The sequence below is a fragment of the Crinia signifera genome, chromosome 9 (genome assembly GCF_055691185.1).
Source record: "Crinia signifera chromosome 9, ASM5569118v1, whole genome shotgun sequence".
Classification (NCBI taxonomy): domain Eukaryota; kingdom Metazoa; phylum Chordata; class Amphibia; order Anura; family Myobatrachidae; genus Crinia; species Crinia signifera.
In genome coordinates this window covers 114,976,559-114,997,974 of record NC_139225.1, presented here as the reverse complement: position 1 = coordinate 114,997,974, position 21,416 = coordinate 114,976,559, and the positions used below count along the sequence as shown (strand labels likewise).

General features: G+C 36.7%; 1 protein-coding gene across 5 annotated transcripts in view; it reads right to left on the bottom strand.

Annotated features, from left to right (window-relative positions):
- Positions 1-388: 388 nt before the first annotated feature.
- Positions 389-21,416, bottom strand: part of LOC146035860 (muscleblind-like protein 2) — a 42,301-nt gene continuing 21,273 nt past the window's right edge. For 2 of the 5 annotated variants that reach the window (XM_083159543.1, XM_083159545.1), the window contains 2 exons: positions 20,479-20,546; positions 389-17,052 (listed from right to left, as the gene is read on the bottom strand). In XM_083159543.1, coding sequence (XP_083015669.1) covers positions 17,040-17,052; positions 20,479-20,546 — 81 coding nt within the window. In that variant the 3' untranslated portion in view covers positions 389-17,039. Of the gene's footprint in view, positions 17,053-20,474; positions 20,547-21,416 lie in introns of those variants that run through there. The other 3 variants (XM_083159544.1, XM_083159547.1, XM_083159546.1) reach the window with 3 other exon arrangements.

The window sequence follows — 21,416 nt, the reverse complement described above, 5'->3', positions numbered from 1 at the left end:
GAACGTTGGCTAATTAGGGCAATAGTCAAGACTATTCCCGCACCATCCCTGATTGACCATACACATCTTAAATATGTAATTCTGTCTTAATTAATATGTACAGCACAACATGCAATATCACCTGGTTGGCCATGCAATATATGCGCAACTGAGTGCACACATCAGATAAGCTTAACTTGTTCCGATGCAAATCGTGCTGATATCGGCACGGTTCCGGTCCAGACACTTACAACCTTACAATTGAAAGGTTCAACAGCACTAAGTAGATCTCTGACACAGTAGCTGTTTGCTGATTGGGCATTACCAGGGCCCTGTCCATCTGTGTTAATAAGCGGCAACATGGTTTGAAAATGAATTCTGAATGAAATAAAAAAACTCAGACAGACAATTTAAACAAGAATTTTATATACTTTATTAAAAGATCAAAAAATAAACAACAATATAGAAGTAACATACTAAAATGAGTAGCAATATGCACGTTTCTAAAGCACATACAAGCACTACAGCAATATAATTTGGCTATAAAGAAAGAAATTGAAAACATACATCCTGTTGGTAACAGTTGAGGGAATGATTTTATTACATTCTAGAGCTCAGACACTGAATTGTCAGAGTTTGTTTTTATTCATTTTTAACTCCAAGGCTGTAAGTCAAAATAGCCTGCTCTGGTACATGGTGAGTGCGCCATAGCGCACACACAGAATATATAAGACCCAGGGCTAGAGGGAGAAAAGCAGGTAGAGTCAACCTGTTTTTTCCTTATACAGAGTAAGGCCATTGGGTGATCTAGAAAAGATTGCCGACAAGCCCACTAAGTACCACGTTTTATTTTTCGAATTTAACTACTAATGTAATTATAATTTTTATTCTGTGCTATTAGAATACTGATCGTATTGTATTCATAATGTATATATAATATATTAGGGGTGAGCGGGTTCGGTTTTACTCGGATCTCAAAGTGGGCTCTTATTGGCTATCCGAAACACGTGACAGCCAATAGGCAATCGTAAAAATCCGAAATAGCGGTAATTTGTCAAACGAATTAAGTAAACCTGAGTAGAACCAAATTCTCACACCCTAATATACATATATATATATATATATATAGCTTTTTATATTAGCTGCAAATATTTCTATGTTCGACCTAAAGTAAACCATGGACTTGATGGGCCTGTATGCAGTCAATTCATTTCTGGCCTTGTTGCGGTACCGCCTTTTGACACAGCAGATGCCAAACAATATTACTCTACCAATCATTACATTTTTACAGTTGCCCATTTTTAGAGTTGAAATCACATGATTTACCTGTAGCAAAATCTTGTGTATATATTGAAGCATTATAGACTATTCCCTATAATTATTGTTAGTCATCCCCTCATCTGCTAGAATACAAAGAGCCACAAAATGTTCTGGCTCCAATCGCTATGTTCGAGTTGTTTTGTGTGTACAAAACTTCTGTGCCAGGTTATTTGATATTGTTCTGTGTGACAAAAAAATAAAACAAAGAAAAAGTTCAACTAAAGAATAAAATCAATTGAAGCTGTATTCTCACATAGATATGTGTGGTTTCCGCTACTTCTGAAGCAGAATTAGACATTACTTGAACATGGAGAGAGATGCAGTGAAGACCGTTAGTAAATGAACAGGTGGCTGCTTTTAAATGCATACATTTCTAATAGTGCAAAACGATTGTCATGTGGTGCGGGAATAAATGCAATTGGTCACAACTACATATATATATCCATCAAGGTTATATAATGGAAATGCTTGTTTTTTTGTAAATCTTAAAACTTTTTTTAAATTAAATAACAAAAATAAGTGCCAGACCATAACCCCATGTATGGTCGAAGAAAGAAAAAAAAATATAAAAAATATAAATTTCAGACTGAACAACAAATACAATTTAATAAAGAAACAAAGATCAATTTGCATAGATTTTGTAGTGCTCATTAAAAGAAAGCTGCCAGCCATTTTGTGTGTGGTTTGGTAATCGTCTAGCTGGAATGATGGGAAAATTGTTCAGCCGAGACCAGCTCAAAGTTAGTATGCACGCCCAAAGCACATAGCAGGGACAGCAGTGTTTTGGGATTAACTAGTATAATATTCACAGGCATATAGCATTGTGAACATTGAATGCCTAAAAAATGGTTGTGTCCACTATGTGTAGAAAATTTACATTGTTTCTGCCAAATTTATCAAAAGTACAACTCTTGGGGTTAATCTGTCTCACAAATGAGCATTTAACGCACATTCACCCAAGCATATAATGGAGACAGGACTCCAATGCTGCTGTGTGATTGGCTGGTCACACTGAATCAACCTTCACACCTGTAATAATAGGCTAAATGCACTTCTCCAGCCACTGGGGCCACCGGCAGACAAAATGAATGCTTAAATAAAAGAATAGGTAATTTAAAAAAAATTATATAAGAAAATAACTTGTAGATTTACAGGTCACAGGCAATTTCCATTTTCGCTGGATAAGACAGCAGCATTAATTAAAGGCTAGCTAACGGTCTTCACAGGTCTACTCTGCCATTTCCAGAATTAAAGCATACAGTGAATAGATATCCTTATTATGGAGAAGAGAACTACATTCTTGTGTATAGTACACAACTCAATTCTGGCCATAAACTGGGGCATTTCTAGAGTGGCGCTGAAATCCACCAATTAAAGAGCAGGCAGGAAATCTGCATATTCCCAACCATATGAGTATTAAAACTATTCATATCATTTTGTTAGTTGTTATCTTTGTAGAACGGGGGGGCTGGATGACCACACTGGGAGCAGATTTTGTACTGGTTACTAAAGGGGGAGAAAAACACCCACACTTACTGTATATTCAGAGTTGTTTTAAGATAGGAGGAGGCCCGTGTGCAGCCTCATTCTTCTGGGTCCCCTCCTCTCTGCCCGCAGAAGCCTAGCGCTGTAGAGTCTGAGCATTAGAGGGCACAGACTCTAATGCGCATGCAAAGATCTTCAGGAAAAAGGTGCTGCAGCAATTTTCCCATTGTTTTCCACAGCACTGCTGCCATCCCAGGAGGGGGTAAGTATTCAAAAATCGGGTGCAGCCTGTGTGATCCAACCAGAAAACGATTGTTCTCTGAAGGCATTAAATGCTTCAATGAGATGGGACCATCCAGATGAAACGTTGCATTGTGACAGGGACAATATATTTCCTTGACAATTAAATATCTCCATATTGGAAAAAGTAATTGCTGAATAACCCCAATGCTCTAAAAGAGGTGTGCTACCAACTTCTGACCTGTAGATGATCCTTCCCTAGAATAAGGATACCAAATTCTCTGCATGCCCTATGCTGCAAAGTGGAGTTTACCAGTGCTGCATATTAAGCTACGGCAACCTACAAAGCTTTTGCAACAGCAAAGCAACATTATGCATTTTGGATTTTTTTTATTTTTATATAGTAAAATGCCTTCTCTTCAAAGCCTTTTTTTTATACCTCTCTCTTTTACAAACTTTTCCTGTATTATTTTTATTTTTTTACGGACTTTTATATTCAAAATATGTTCCTAGTTTTTTTTTTTCTTTTTACATTTTTCTTTTATTTTTTTTTCCATTCTTGGACTATGTACATAAGTGCAAAAAAGGTGTGTCTCACACATTCGTACACTAACTGAATCAGTTTAACTGCAGCATATTTGTATCTTCAACACTGTTGAAGCAGCATATCATGTTCAGGGAGAAAGAAAATAAAGACAGACAGACCCTACCCCCTCCCGCAGCCTCTGACCACGGACAGTATGAATTCAGTACACAGTTTATAGCAATACAACGTTATTAGCATATAAAGGTCTCTTCAAATGAACTAGAAACAGATATGAATCCCTGCACCGTCATAACTCCCACATACCCTTTTAAAACATACGACCTGGCAATTACCCGGCATTTAGAGTGCCAAGTCATTTTGCCGGGAGTAGCCTGACCCCATTTCACACTGAACAGAAAATTGCCGGGTTAAAAATTTCAACCCGGTAATTTGCTGAATAACATGGGTATTTCTTCTGTGTGAAGGATCAACCCGCATCGTAAATCCCAGGTCCTCGACCCGGAGACCCGGAATTTACAACCCGAGTTTACCCTTTCACATAGAAAAATGACCCATATTGACTGGCAAATTACCAATTACCGGGTAGAACTGCTTCACTTGGTAATTTGGTTTTCTGTGTGAAAGGGGCATTAATGGTTTTACATGATCAGTCAACATTATGAGCTGGTCTTCAGAATACTTAGTCAGCGTATTCATAGATACATAGTCCAGCAGCAGAGTGACACAGGGGTAGATTTATTAAGCTCGGTGAAGTGATAAAGTGTCTGTCTGGTTTTTATCACCGGCCAATCAGCTCCTACTGTACAGTACCTGTCATTTTTCAAACCAAGATTGTAACTTCACAATTAGGAGCTGATTGGCCGGTGATAAAAAACAGACACTTTATCACTTCACCGAGTTTAATAAATCTGCCCCAAAGTTAGAAAGTTTACAGGGCATACATATTTTACCTGTACAGCTGCTGGACTTTAAGGGGGAGATATATCAAATTTTGGTGAGAGGGAAAGTGAAAAAGTACTAACCAACCAGCTTCTATCTACCATTTTTCAAACACAGCCTGCAAAGCAACAGTTGATTGGTTGTTACTCTATCTTTCGCCAAGCTTTTGAAATTTCCCCCTTGATATTTGCTATGATTAACTGTTTGGACTTCCGCATCCAAATGACTTTCTTGTGGCATACTGGACATTAACTGTGTGAAATATTGCCCAGGATGCATAGATACCTATCAATGCATCAGCCATTATGAAAAAATACCTCTCTATTCTGTAAACTCTAATGTCAAGGCTTCTGAGAGTATCGCTAGGCCACAGCTAGGCAACCAGTGGGTCTCTAGCGACTGTGACACTAAATCCTAGCACAACGGGACATTTAACTTCCCAGCAGCATGTTGCTTATTCGTGCTCTAGACCCTAAAGTGAATTACAAGACTAAATAACAAGGTTATCGAGCAAGTGTCATTCATGTATATTTTATACTGCAGCATATGTTGTCAAGGGCTGGGGAGAGAGAAGATATCAACATGAAATGCAGCATTTAGGTCATTCCACATTAAATCTACAGACATCGCTCATATAAATTAGTATTAAAATATCCCAGCAATTTACTTTCCTTTTTTTGTATCGTTTTGTTAGCAGAACTAGTTTACAAAATGTAGCTTGTGAGCCAAAGACATGAAATGGATTTAAGGCCTTATTCTATTTTGTTTTTCAAATACTGTGGAACAACCAGAACCACACAGCGACTTATTGAGGCGATATTAGACCTGACTTCTTTTGCACCTATTCCACAAACACTGCAATCAAGTCTCAATGCGAAATCAAAACATTCTCACAGATTAATATTATAAATGACACCTAGACCTCTCCACACATCAATGGAGCACATCCAATGGCAACAAAGGGAACCTTAGCTTAAAAAAGTTTAAAAAGTTGCAGTAGAGTCACAGATCCATCTGGATCCTTTGTGAAGGCTCATTAAACATGCATATATCTGAACGCAACTTTGCACCATATAATGCTGGATATAAATAAGAAAGGATTACTGGTATTTGGGGACAATACTGCAACTTTATTATCTTTATTGGTCTGCATTGTACCCACCCTGGGGCTATATTTACCTACCCAGTAGTTCAATAGAGGGGTTAACATTATGATCTATATTCCATCCTGCCTTGCCAGCTATATGCCCTGAAACAACAGTTTGTCTCTTGGTGGGGACTTGTAAGTTCAACCTATTGCTCACCAGAAAGTGGAGCAATATAGAGACCTAATTTTCTCTCCCCAAAAGCAATACATCAGAATGCTGCCTTGGGTCTATCTGATGAACATCAACGTTATAGAAATACAAATCTGACAAACATCTTGTTTATTTTTCCTCCCTAAATGCCCCAAGTCTATAATGTTTGAGCAATTTCAGTGTAACACATTATCCTCCTAGAGGTGTGAGAGAAGATAACCGCTAAGCTGAAGACCACATAGGAGAACAATGCTATGACAGCGATGGTCGTATGATTATATGATTATATGTAGTGTGTCACCCTCACTGATTTGCTGAGAGAGTTTCTGTACAGTCTTAGCCAATAGTATTTCTGCTTATTTGGGAATAGTTTAACACATATCCACAGTTTACATCACAAGACATGGGTGAGTTTATTAAGGCTAGTTCTGTGTCTAAGGAATGAAAGAGCATTTAGCATTTGTGATGTGCCCGATCCTCCCCGAATCCGTATTTAACTAATAACTCGGTAAACTAAGAAGTGATATTCAAAGTTATCAATAAGGGCAATTAAGACTTTAGGATATATCACATATATCAGGAGGACAGAACATACTAAACATTCATGGTATTGATCATTACAGATTGTGGTGCCTAGTAAATTAGCCAAGAGGTTTCATTAATATCATCACGTTGTTTCGGGGTGAGTTTAATTTTTGCTAATTTTTACATCACCATAATAAGCGGTAATGTGCTAAGAAACATAATGCAGAATGGTACTGTGGAAACTCACCAATAACGAAATGCTAAGAAAACAATGCAGCTTCTGGACAGTAATGAACTATGCAGTATGAAAGCCTATATTTATTTAAACAGAAGGCCTCAGAATATGTAGGCATTATTGTGTATCTGATGGCAGAGTAATGGCTTAATGTTAACAATTTGTACCCAACTATGTTTTTTTTTTAGATTGTCAGCCACCAAAATATTCATGGATTCAAATAGGTGCAAGGTTCTGTTGAAATTGTGTGGACTCATGCATTGCAGAATTTGCAGGCACAGGAGGCTTGCTTAGAACCCTATTGGGGTTTGAGCAACACAAGTGAGATGACCTTTCTGTAGCTCGAACCAGGTTCCAATGGAACCTCACAATTAATTAAATCTGCACTTTGGAGGGAAGTTGTATTTTGGATAGTAGGACAAACAATGTACTACCAATTCTCAATGCTTTAGGGTAGTGTAACCTCCATGTATGCTTCTGGCTAAGGGCAATGTCAGACAAAGCTCAGTATTGTCTATTATTGATTATATGGGTTCTGTCTGATGGTTTATTAATTCACTGTGTGTGTGTGCCAAGTGGCTCTTATCTGCCGACGCTGATGTTTCTATGCTCATGGCTATATTGTTTTAACTAGTCAATAAATACAAAAGATCCCAGTAATACTATGTCTATGCTTAGGTTTCAGGACAATGACTGCACCAAATTCCAAATTACTTTTAAGCCTCAATAGCTGCTTTTACCAACCATGTGACAATTAAGGACATATTTTCAAACAACAAATTTGTCAAGATAAATTAACAATTGAGCCTGGTAGTTTTGATTTGGCCAAAGACTATCACACCAGTTGGCCTCAACAAGTTAGACTCTACAGTATATGGTGAGATCTCTAATTTGGTTACTATGTGCCTGAGCCTACAGCATATAGGATAAACCCGAAGTCACAATGTATATTTTCTAATGGACCAGGGCTCTTAAGGAAAGGTAAATTGGGTCTTTATTTAACGGTATCGAATGTTACCATTATTAACCTCAAACTGATCCACCACGTAAATTGCTATGTGAAAATGATCACAAATAATGTATACAAAAGGTAGACATGTTGTAATTGTTGTCACAACAACAACAACTTAATATAACTATGTAACAATGAATCTATCATTGTAGGCATTTACATCCAAATATGATCTTATTCTTAGATTGTTTATGATGCAATATAGATAAAACTGTAATCTACATCATGCTTCGGTATGGACATGGCAGGAATACAACTAATTAAAGAATGATATGTGTATTAATAGGTTACCTAGCTTCATTCAGTCCTTCAAATTCATTAATTACTAGAAAATCTACATTTATAAGCAAACAGAAATTCTTTAAAAGAGAATGCATGTGATATGAATTATCTGTCATATTCATGACCAACAGTAATGCAGTTGTATATTTATATATTTTGTATATTTACACTAAACTAAAGATAATAGTTAAAATGATCAACAAAGTCACCACAATTTGTGCTAAACCGAACAGCTTATTCATGAAGATGAGCACAAATTGAAGCAACAATGCTTTAAAAGTGATAAATTGATTCCGAAATTTTATAAATACTTCTCCCCCACTTTTCTAGCGGTATTTCATGAACCTCCGTTTTAAGTGTTTTCAGAATATTGTTTTGGTTTTCTTAAGGTTGTATTTATTATACTTTAGCAGTGTTGGTTTGTCTTCTCCTAACTTGTGGGCCATACTTTTGCCGAAATTTTCTGATCCGATTTGCCGATCAAAAATGCAGATTGGTGGCCAGAGATGATTGGGGAATCGGTAAAATGAATTTTAACAATCCCGTATTGGCTGATTATTTTTTGGTCAAAATTGGCAACTCAGGGGAAATCCCCAACTTCCATGACTACTCAACGCTGGAAAATTGGGGAATTGGGGCAATCCATCTCAGTTGTATGGGCCCAATTAGTGTCAGAAATAAATTCTCTCTATGTAAATGTATCTTATTTTTTTTATCTGCTTGCTTCAAGGCTATATAAATCAATAGTACTGTCCAAAAAGTTGTAAAGCAAGGGCAAAAATAGCAACACTCCGAAGTTAAACATATTTAAACATATTTATGTTTTAGACAGTGATTTATACTGCTATTGCCTTTGAAAGCAATTTTGGTTCTATACTAGAAGTAGTTCAAATTCTTTAAACTCGGATATTTCTGGAGGGAGCTAAGAAATGGGTGGAAGTATTATTTAATTTATAAATCTGAAATGAAGACAGTATGGCTAACACAAACAGTTTACATAGTTCAAGGCTTTATTGCATTGATCAATGAACCTAAAGGCCAACGCACATTGGCTTTGATAACTTGCATCTCATCTCCATCCTGTTCTGGCAACTGAATGACACCTAGTAGTACAAAGCACATAACTGTCTTCATGTGGAGAGAAGTAGAACATGCTCTGCTTCCCCCTGTCCCTGCTACTGTATGTCATCAGCCTTTTAAAGTTGACTGTGTCTGTGAGATTCCCACGCCCCTCTCCTCTGTGCGAAATATTTCCAACATGATTTTTTTTCTAGGCCTCACTGCGCTACTGTCTCTCCAGGATGTGTTATAAATCCTACTAAGAGAAACGCCAAATCATGAAGGCCATCAGCTAAATTAACTTTGACAACAAAGCACCATTTCTCTCACCAGCCTGATTTTTTGATTCCAGAATCTTTCCATCATAGGAGTTCTAAATCCCACAAGTATCACATAAGCGAGGGCTACATGTGCCCACCACTTGATGAAATGCATTTCAAATTGTGTGAGTGTCTATTTGTGACAATCATGCATTTCCTTTAAGACGTCACATGAGCTAGAGATCAAAGTCAAAGAAACATATGAACTACATTGCAAATGCATGTTTCAAATCATGTATATTCTTACTGTAAATAAATTAATTGAGAAAACCAAAATATATACTGTGTAACACTTCAAAAACATAGCACATAACAGGCTAAACTCCATCGACAAAGGAAACAAGATAATTATACCGTAAAGTTCACTATTGACATTTCATATATTCTACAAATAAAAAATAAAAAAATAGTAAAGATTTTTAAAACTCCAGTTTGTTAACTTGTCTTTACCCTAGTATGATTATGATAGGATATACTCAAATATTGGGGAAAGTATAAATCAATTTACAGACTTGAAAAAAAAAATGAACATGGTTGATTATAAAAATCATATTTGACAAAAACAAAACACTGTAATTATTATTTTTTTTATATATTTTTTTTAAGTTTCATTCACTCCATTGCATCTATTTACATTATAATCCAGAAGAAAATCTTAGCTCCTAAGATGTGTATATATATATATATATATATATATATATATATATATATATATTACATATATATATAATACATATATATATATATATATCTTTCCCTCCTAGAGACCCGTTATATCCAAGTTTCAGCATTGTTGCATAATATTTGCATAAGGCTGATAAAAATGGACTAACAGAAAACAACTTTGGATAACAAAAACCATAGGTTATTTAAAGTACACCAGACACCCCACACAGATGAGGCAGCTGATTTGCTTGCTGACCAGCATTCATAAGTATTCAGCCAATCCACTCACTAGATGCAGCTGATTTGCTTGCTGAACCAGCATTCATAAGTATTCAGCCAATCCGCTCACTAGAAATAGAGACATTACTGAGAAATTAGGCACTTCAGTCATGTCACTGGCCCTTTCTCATGGTTATTGGCTCTGCTCTCACAATATGGCTGCCATTTTGTGTCCGGAGCCAGTAATCATAAGAATGTAGTAGAGGCCTCTACTGTGTGGAGATCAGATTATGTAGACATTCTTTATTCCCTACCCACTCCCCGAGACACACAGCATGGTGTCTGAAAATCTGTAAGTCTGTTTAGAGTCACTGATTTTGTGACTGGAAAGAAAAAAAGAACATGACATGAAAAAACAGGGCATTTAGAGTCTGCCGAGACACAATCTGAGCCATTGCACAACATGTATTTTATAGTGCGACCTCAAAATTACTTTTTTGTTGTTGTATATTTTAAATGTGTAGAGGCATAAAAAAAACTGTAGTCATCTTTTCTCAACTATACATATAACTCACACATAATATCCAAGTGAATAGCTTTTTTCTTTTAATAAAGTGACAAATAATACCTTTCCTTAATCTAAAGAAATGGCCTAGTTGCTTAAGGGCTTGAACGCATGGGCATCAAAAGCACTGATATTTAAAAGCATGTTCTCCCCTAGAGCACATCTCATTATGTACTTAATGAATGTGCACTCTCATAGAACTGGATTTTGCCTTTTGATTACAAATGCTGTAGACAATATACAAATTGCCACCAAGCAAAGGTTTGTCAATGATTGAGAACGTGTGTGTGTGTGATCCGCTTGCTTACATTCTTTATTCGAACTAAACAGCATCAAAGTGCTTTTAACAATCTGTAGGTTGAGTCAAACGCTTGCATTAACACACGTGTGTACAAGGCCTTAGTCTGAAAGAAAAATGGCAGTGTTCAGTTTAATGAAATAAAACTCTTGCTTGTCTTTGCATATATTGCAAAATGATTATGGGGATACCTCGACTGATGCTCACAGCTTTGGTGTGGAAGGTTGCAATTAGAAATGAGCAAAATACATATCCTTCTGCAATATACTGGTGTCATTCCACGTTTGGCTTGTTTCAGTCCTACTCCTACCACACCACATAGCATAATGAATGGATAGTGGTCATTGGGTTCATAGATAATAAGGCTAATATTCAATCTCCCACATTACTTTACCATAGGTAATGAATCCCCTGGGAGGCTATTCCATTTTGAAGCCAACATCATCTGGAATTGCTCTTAACCAGCCTCCAACTGGTAAAAGACAACCCTCATACACAGGAATACGGAAAAGGTCAAGGATTATGGGCCTGGTTCAGATTTATTAGCCTGATTCAGCTTTTTTAGCAAAGCAAAGAAAAACAACAACACACAAATGGACAAAACCATGTTGATTTAGATTTGGGTGGGTATGTTCAACTGAAATCTAAATTGCAGAGTAAAAATAAAGCTATCTAACATCTGTTGGCAGCATGCAAAAGCAGCCAGTAGTTATCCTGCGCAGAAACAATCTAAATGTATTTTGCTCTGCTTGCATAGCAAGATGGTTTGTTCAGGACACAAAATGATTTGCTTTTTGCTTTATTGAATCTGGCCCTCTGTGCGTTAATGCCCAATAACCCATGTTATTCCCATTAACACACAAAGTTAATGGGTGATAACATGGCTGTCGGGAGAAGTCAGTAGGCTAATTGAATAACCTCCCATGTTAAAGCACAAGGCTATCCCTGTTATGTACCTGCAGTATTGTACTGCAGGTGACTGAATAATCGGCCTAAAGGTGTTGAAATAGATGGTGGAATGGTGAAGTAAAAGTGGAACACTGATAGCAACAGATGGATTGGAAACTACACTTCTGCAGAATTCAATTTGCACAGAAAATATCCCCAATTTTACTCATCTCTAAATTAACCAGTTAAAAAGGTAAATGCAGCATATACAGGACCAAGATGCCTCCAGAAAAAAAAATAAAAACAAAAACACGAAAATGTACTGCATGCTGTAAAGTAATAAAATGTGGCAATAAGTGTAGATGTGCCGCAATCATCATCAACAAATCAAACATTTGCATTGACCTACGTTGATCTACTGTAACTTACGCTGACGTCAAAATAACGGGCAATTGATTGCTAAGGAACATATTGTAATGACCTAGAGAGCTGAAATTTTCTAAATTAGCCTTGAAATATTTAAATCCCTAACTCTAGAGAACCTATACATGTCAATTTGAACAAGGGTCGAGGTCTCTCTCATATTTTCACCATCTACATTTGTGGCCAAATCTAAATCATTTGAATATCAACTAGGTTAGGAAGAGCCCAATTATAAAGCAATCAGATGAAAATTACCTATATACGGCCTAATTCAGCATGGATTGCTAATCAGAGAACTTGCAGTGGACTGTGGGCAAAAAATGATCCATGCTGAATTTGGCCCCTGGTCATACGCTATTAACATCCAATGTATTTAAAATCCATCCCAATCAATATCCGAAACATCTGAAGAAGATACTGATTGTGGCACGAAATCTTAATGGACACACATGCTGCAATTTGATTAAATCCTAAAAATGCCTAATTGAAACCCAGTATTTTTTTTATATTTTTATGCTAATATCAATGTTATGCTGGGTACACACCAAAAATTTTGGCACAATCCCATCAATCTGGATCCAATTCAGACTGATTGGATACAGAGTGGGTCAAAGTCATTTGGTTGGATCCGAATTGGTTCTGAATCCGATCCTACCTGCTGCAGGTAGGATCTGTAAAAGATCCATTCATTTGAATGTAAATCGTAAGCAAATCGTATGCAATTTGGCTGATATGCTTTGCATACGATTTGCATGCGATTTGCATCCAATCCAAATCATTTTGGTGTTTACCCAGCATTAGTTTGAGTGCAATGGCTAAAAAAAAAAAAATGGTGTTGGACAATGCTAAGGATCCAAAAATGTTGTTGCTGTAATACAGCAATGTCATGAGGATGCCCTTGAGTTAGTAATGTACTCACTTATGAAGTGTACATATACACGCAGTGACACATGCTTTTGAAGCAACAGGCATCATCCATGTAGCTTGTTTCATAAGAAGGTGCATGACAGATCCAGCAATGCCTTTCTATATTGAACAAAATGATACCGATTTTTACCAAGGAAAATAAATATCACTTCATTCTAGTAAAAGGGCTTATTACATATCATAGTACAAAGAGCGATGATCTGTATTCAACAACAGCCATTTCAGATTTCATCAGTAATGGGGTCCGTACATCTAGCAGGTATCAGAGAAATTCCCTATTTTGCCGATGCCTATGTAAGGGAATATTACCCAGGCATGTTGGAAACCCTTGATTTACTGCTTCCAACCAAAGAATCATCAGGATCAACATGCAGGGATTTAGGACTGTATCATTTTTGCCCAATCCTCTGATGGATCATCAATGTCCGCTACAGATCGGATCTGCAGAACGAGGAATCGAAACTCAGATGTATGGCCGGCATAAGGCTAAAGTAATCTAAACTCTGACTAATTGTTAAGGGCTACGGAGCATAGTTCCTATTGAATTCCATAAGCTCCATTATGCCTTATATAATGGACTCTGTTACAACAACGTTAATGGCTGAGAACAAACATGTGAAAATGAGAAATGAGTTTAGATTTTCAGTTTGGGAGGGATGCCGTGAATGTAGATTTAAAATTGGAATCTAAGAGGTCTGTTCAATAAGATGTGAGATCAACGCACATCTTTAACAATCAAACCCTTACTGTCACATTCTATATACATCTCTTCCAGAAGTTTACAATACATGTATATATTTATACACAAAAGGATTACAACAAGGTGTCAGAATATATCAAATAAAAAGAAATAAACTATTTAGCACTGAAAGTTCCAACAAACTGTAAAATTCATAAAGCCATATACCGTTTGAATGAATCCGGTCTGGTTCCATCACATTTCTGACTGTTGAGGCACTGGCACGCACTGTGCAAAAGTCATTCAGATAATGCAAATAGTTTTTAACAGAAACAAAAACCCTTATTAGTCCACATTTTATGGTAGTTGTGGTAGTATTTTGGAAAACAGGAGCCAAAGTGGTTGGAGCTACAGAGTTTGAAACGGAGGGCAACATTTCTAGATGCACAGCCACTTTTTTAAAGCGATAACATCTGCAATTGCTCTAGGATTACTTTAACTGAAAATTGATGTGTTGCTTGCAGGTGTGTGTAGCAATTCCCAGAATTCACTGCTAGCTAGAACTCTGAACTTAGTAGACAGGTAAATAAGTATTTAGATTATGTCCATACTATTCATACGTACAAAAACAAGTTACAGACATCATTTTAGAGGTGCCTATTATATTAACAGCAAAACCATTTTTCTTTTTCTAAACAGTCCAATGCACCAATTTTGGTCACCAGGGTTGTATATAAAATAAGATACGTGCTAATGTGGTTGCATAAATTCTCTATATTACAATTATATCCAAAGATCCTAATTTGTAAGCATTAAGGATATGCATAAAACACTGTTCCCGGTAAACAATCTGGAAATTATAGTGTCAAACTTTGAATTTCTTAGGAAACATCCTAAAGATTGGGAACGAATTGCCTTTTCAACAGTGCTCAGCTGAGAATTTACATTCACATTGTTTTGCTCGTAGGGCAGGGAAAACTGCCATGCACCAATGATGAAGCTTATACTGCGCTACAATAAAATAACTCCCATCCAAATTATTTAGGAACATTTCCACTGTGGGATAATATAAAGTTGTTAGATGCCAAGTGCTATAGGTCATTTAAAAAAAAAAAATCTGTTAGGCGGCTGTTTTTAAAACCCTGGGACTGGGCTGGTGTTTATGCACAATTGGAAGTCTGCATTATAGCTGGTAAATTTCTATCATCATACAGTGTATGGTACATATCTTTCTGCAACCTTTAGGTGATATATTGCTTGTAGTTTAGTTTCCTTCTATGCTAATAAGACATACTTATGTAGCCTTTTTATTCTCTATAGTCCTGTGTTAAGAAACCTCATTATCTCTGAGGAATTGCATGGATGGAACCCTTAATCTCAGTGATAATGTGCCAGCACATTAAAAGAGGGGGGCACTGTGCCATGTGATCTCCCTACTCTTAGGGCTCCAGACAAAATATTATTATTACCTAGTGCGTGTGGGGAATGTAAGGAGGTATGAGTGTAACGTGGGAAGTACTGGTGTGGAGGGCACTTAAGGAGGTATGAGTGTAATGTGGGAAGGTCATAATGCAACCTGGTGAGGTATGAGTGTAAGGTTGGAAGGTCTGGTGTGCAGGTCCCTTAAGGAGGTCTGAGTGTAATGTTGAAAGGTCTCAGTGGCACATGCTGAGGTATAAGTGTAATGGGGTGGTGGTCTCAGTGGCACATGTGGAGGTATGAGTATAATGTGGGGTGGTCTGAATGTAATGTTGGAATGGCACATAAGGTGGCACATGGGGAAGTCCAAATGACACATAGTGTGCTCTGAGTGGAATGTGGGGTGGTCTGAGTGACACATGGTGTAGTCTGAGTTTCACATGGGGCATGAGTGTCATACAAAGGTAGGTGGAGAATGCATGTGGGATCTGAAGGCCTGTGATGGTCTTAGGGCATGTAGGGAATTTTAGGGTAATTGCAATTCTTAGTAGCATGCTAGAGGCATGGGCGCCATAAATAGACATTTTGGGATGCATCATAGTGCATTTGGGGCAGTTTTCTCATTAGTGAAATTAAGGGTAATGAGTGACCTCAAGTATGGGCAGCCACACAGTCCCTTGAAGTTTACCAGGTTGCTCATCCTTGACATACAGTAGAGAAACAACTGGCTGGTTATATAAACACCCATTTGATCACAGATGGAAACTAAAACTCAAACAATGTATTTGTTAAAAGTTTCAAGAGGAATGTCCAATACGATACATGCATTTCAATGTGGAAACTCCTTTACAGCAAAGGCTGGAAAGTCTTATCCTAAAGCCGCAATAACACACAGTTCTCTTACAGGTTGCAATACTTCCCATTACCTTTGTCAGTGGAGGCGCTGTTGCAACTGTTGTCTACAGTGAGCGGTTATTGTTCCTGATTTTGAAAAGTGCAACAGATCATTGTACGGAAAATTCAGTTTTTTTTTTTACGAATTCCATTTTTGTTTTCATTTACAGAGATTAAATATAATGTTTTACAATTCAGAAAACATTCTAACATCTCATTTATCATAAATAATGTTCTGATAAGCCCCATAGATATACTTATACCTAATTTGAGAACCACTTTGTCCCTGTTTGGCATAATACTAAGAATATAACAAAACAATAATCCAGGTAATAAGTCACAATGGAAAAGATGGTCTTGAGTATACTTATGATAATGGTACACGCATAAAAATAAACTTGACTACAATGTAAACAAAACAGTTAAGATAACACTTTAAAATTGTGAACCCATCAGTATTATGCAGTAAAACAAGCATCTGCATTATGTACGCATCTAACATGGTACACGCAGAATGATCACATGTTAAAAGTAAATGTGTTACAAAAGTCTAGTATAGTATCCTACGTTTATAACTGCTTTGAGAGAGCAATGTTGCTTTTTAATGGTTTTATATTTATTTATTATTTTTTTTATTTATTATTTTTCATAGTGCTGTTTTCAGACATTCCCATAATTTTCTCTTTTTGGTTAATATGTAGACTGCAGCAGGCTTACTGTCGAGGTGGTAGAGGACGCCATACATGGGTATTTACAGAAAGGCCATGTGTAACTTCCCACGGATAAATTCTGGTACTCCACGATTCTGCTGTTCAAAATTTCAACATGGTCTACTAGAGGGAGGAGGGGAAAGAAGAGAAAGGAAGTTACAACAGTGACAACAAGCTATTTAGAGAAGAAAACAATTACATATATGTATTTATTAAGTATGTAGTACAGTATGTTTTGAACTGCTGATTGAAAACAAAACCACTTCTAAAGTATGTTATTTTCCTGGTTCAATTGACTATGCAAATGCTTAACATCTGTATGGCATACAAATGGTTTGTGCTATAGGACTTCATTTGGCAGGTATTTTTAAAAAACCTCAATACCTATGAGTGAAAGCCTTAATGCCTAAAGTAAGAAAGCATCAATGCCTAAAATAAGAAAGCCTTGATACCTAAAGTAAGAAAGCCTCATTACCTATGTAAGAAATCTTCAATACCTAAAGTAATAGAGCCTCGATTCCTAAAGTAAGAAAACCACAATACCTGTGTAAGAAAGCCACAATTCCTAAAGTAAGAAAGCCTCAATACCTATGTACCAAAGCCTCAATACCTATGCACGAAAGCCTCAATACCTATGTATAAAAGTCTTAATACCTACAGTATGTACAAAAGCCTCAATACCTATGTATAAAAGCCTCAATACCTATGTATGAAAGTCTTAATACCTACAGTATGTACAAAAGCCTCAATACCTATGTACGAAAGCCTCAATACCTATGTACGAAAGCCTCAATACCTATGTATAAAAGTCTTAATACCTGCAGTATGTACGAAAGCCTCAATACCTATGTATGAAAGCCTCAATACCTATATAAGAAATTGTAAATACCTAAAGTATGAAAGCCTCAATACCTATGTACGAAAGCCTCAATACCTATGTACGAAAGCCTCAATACCTATGTAAGAAATTGTAAATACCTATGTAAGAAATTGTAAATACCTTATGTAAGAAAGCCTCAATACCTATGTACAAAAGCCTCAATACCTATGTACAAAAGCCTCAATACCTATGTACGAAAGCCTCAATACCTATGTTTGAAAGCCTCAATACCTATGTAAGAAATTGTAAATACCTAAAGTAAGAAAGCCTCAATACCTATGTACGAAAGCCTCAATACCTATGTATGAAAGCCTCAATACCTATGTATGAAAGCCTCAATACCTATGTATGAAAGCCTCAATACCTATGTACGAAAGCCTCAATACCTATGTACGAAAGCCTCAATACCTATGTACGAAAGCCTCAATACCTATGTAAGAAATTGTAAATACCTAAAGTAAGAAAGCCTCAATACCTATGTACGAAAGCCTCAATACCTATGTATGAAAGCCTCAATATCTATGTTTGAAAGCCTCAATACCTATGTTTGAAAGCCTCAATACCTATGTATGAAAGCCTCAATACCTATGTATGAAAGCCTCAATACCTATGTAAGAAATTGTAAATACCTAAAGTAAGAAAGCCTCAATACCTATGTACGAAAGCCTCAATACCTATGTTTGAAAGCCTCAATACCTATGTACGGAAGCCTCAATACCTATGTACGAAAGCCTCAATACCTATGTACGAAAGCCTCAATATCTATGTTTGAAAGCCTCAATACCTATGTAAGAAATTGTAAATACCTAAAGTAAGAAAGCCGTAATACCTAAAGTAAGAAAGCCTCAATAACTAAACGGCCTGATTCTGATTGACTTGGAAAGCTGCGAAGCTCACTGTTTACCGAGTCCCACAGTACCAGTCCCACTGAAAAAAAGCCCCCCCCCCAAGTTGCTGTATCCCCTCGTAAAGCACATCTGCTCGCATGTCCCACAGCAGGAGAAATCATTCAATGGTCACCGACCATCGAATGATTTCTCTTGGACTTGCAAATATAAGTCAGTGGAATTTATATTTGCGTGTGCTGGGACGAAGAAAGGGTGGGCGGCTGACGTCATGTGATGTCAGCCGCCCGCCTCTGCACACCGCATTTAAATGGGAACGCCCGGCGTTTGCATGGGGATGCAACTAGTAAAGTCACAGCTTGAAAGACCTCATGACACTTTTGTAATGATTTTGACATTGGCTTCAGCTATCTAAACGAGTATTAATCTTCTCTTTCTGACAAATCTGGACATTTTGATTTCACTGTGGTCACTATCCCTTTAACCCTTTATGACCTCTTCCTAAATGGACACACATATATATATATATATATATATATATATATATATATATATATATATATAGTGTAGACTGTTAGACTGTATTGCGATGACGGTTGCCATCTAAATCCCAACGTCCATTTACATGTATAAAAACAAAAACACTGAACATTTTTATGGCAGATGTTGGAGTATCAAAATATTGAATTAGAACAATTCTCAATGTTTTGGTGTATGAGCTACAAAGCTTTGGAACGTCCTGACAGTTGGCATCCCAAGCCGTTCTCATTTCTCTCGACTGCAATTCGACAGTCAGAATTCAATGTTCCGACTGTAGAGTTGGAAAAATGGCCATGGATTGACAGAAAACGTCTGAGTATTCAACAATCAGCGGCCATTTCCGACAAAAAATATCTGATTAATTCTAAAGTCAGATCGGTTTTGTCGGAAACTGCCTTCAATGCTTTTGTAAATGGCAGCATCAAAGAGGCTGGGGACGCTTTTTCCGTCGGTGGAAATAGTGGCCGGGATTGAATACCACCCTTTATGTACTAAAAGAAAAATTAAGTAATACACCAAAAACATAAAAGGTCACAAAGGATTAATAGGCAGGCCTCTGTCATATTCCAAGTAGGACACTATGGATATAATACATTATATACAGTTGCGTTTTATACAATCTGTAGGATTACTTTCCTGGAATACATCCCTCTAGAACCTAAGTTAGTAATACAGTAATACACTTTCTGTATAGAATATACAAAAAAGACTTTTCAGTCCAAACATGGGATAGACTTTCTGGCAAACACATATACACACTGAAATATTTTGAATTCCATATATTGAACACTACAGACAAAAAAAAAAAATCTATTTCCACATATGACAAATCTATGTTTAGAAGCAGAATATCTGAATTTTAGTAACAAGGTCTCCTATTCTTACTTGGAAAAAGCAACACAAAGCAACATATTATGGAAGCAACACTCTGAAATTAAAAGCATTCACTATAAGATGTTGCAACCTTTAAGCCAATCATTGCAATGGTACCAGCAACGCAGCATAAACATTACACGCTTTTAATGGTTTTAAATGTTTTTATTTAACTATGGTGCAAATTCATCCTACTTAATGATCATAAAAATAAGGCCTTCGCTAATTAAACTTGTTATTCCATATATTCCTAAATGATATATGCAAATCAAATGTAAATCTTGTCTGAATTTAAAAGTCCGCTATAATTTATCGTTAGTTTGTACAATTAGCAACAGGAAATACTTTTTTTTTATCAAAAAAAGTATGAAATCAGTTTAGAAGTTAATGTTAAGATGAAAACAAACTTACTGTTCTATTGGTAACATCTGTGATACATACATGCTGTTATTCAGTTCATCTAGTGAAAATTGGGACATCTACAGTGGAAAAGATTTCAAATTAAAATTGTTTTTCTGGAGAGAGTACTATTTATGATTGCCTTAAATGGTGGTGAATGGCAGCCAGGTCTGGGGCCTAGAACTCATGGCCATCTGCTTCCTGGAGAAGGGAATCGGGCTTAACGCCAACAGGCTAGCACTTTGATTGGCTAGACCATGTCTTACATTCTACCTGCTTAATGACTTATTTTGGGGGTTTTACAGGCTCAGTTGGGTCTTTTTTCTAATGTACTGTAGCACTAGTTTTCTACAGTCTGTATCATCTGCACTTTTCTTCTATATGTTTTATTTTGTAACCGCTGTACTCTGTTTTACCGGGAGCTTCAGTGTTGATACTCTATACAATATTGTGAAAATATGTTTCAGGTTCAACACACAATTTCCACAGCAACACAAAGCAAAAAGCACGCAAATGAGCAAAACCATGTTGCACTGCAGGTGGGGCAAATAAAACATGTGCAGAGAGATTAGATTTGGGTGGGGTGTTCAAGCTGAAATCTAAGTTGCAGTGTAAAAATAAAGTAGGCAGTATTTACCCTGCACAGAAAATATCCCCCCACTTAAATCTCTGCACATGTTACTTCAGCCACACTTGCATTGCACATGGTTTTGCCTATTTCATTCTTTTTATGCTTTGTAAGGACCACTATATCATACATAAAGTAATAATCTTAGCAAATATACACCTACTGATTGCATGCAAATTTGCTATGAATTACATTATAATGTTGCATTCTATGGCCAACATATCTCAGTTAAAGCTATATCATGAGTTTTAAGCTAGAAAACATTAATAATGCAATCTCGTAGTAAATTGATTTATCACTAATATACTGTAGACAGTTAAAC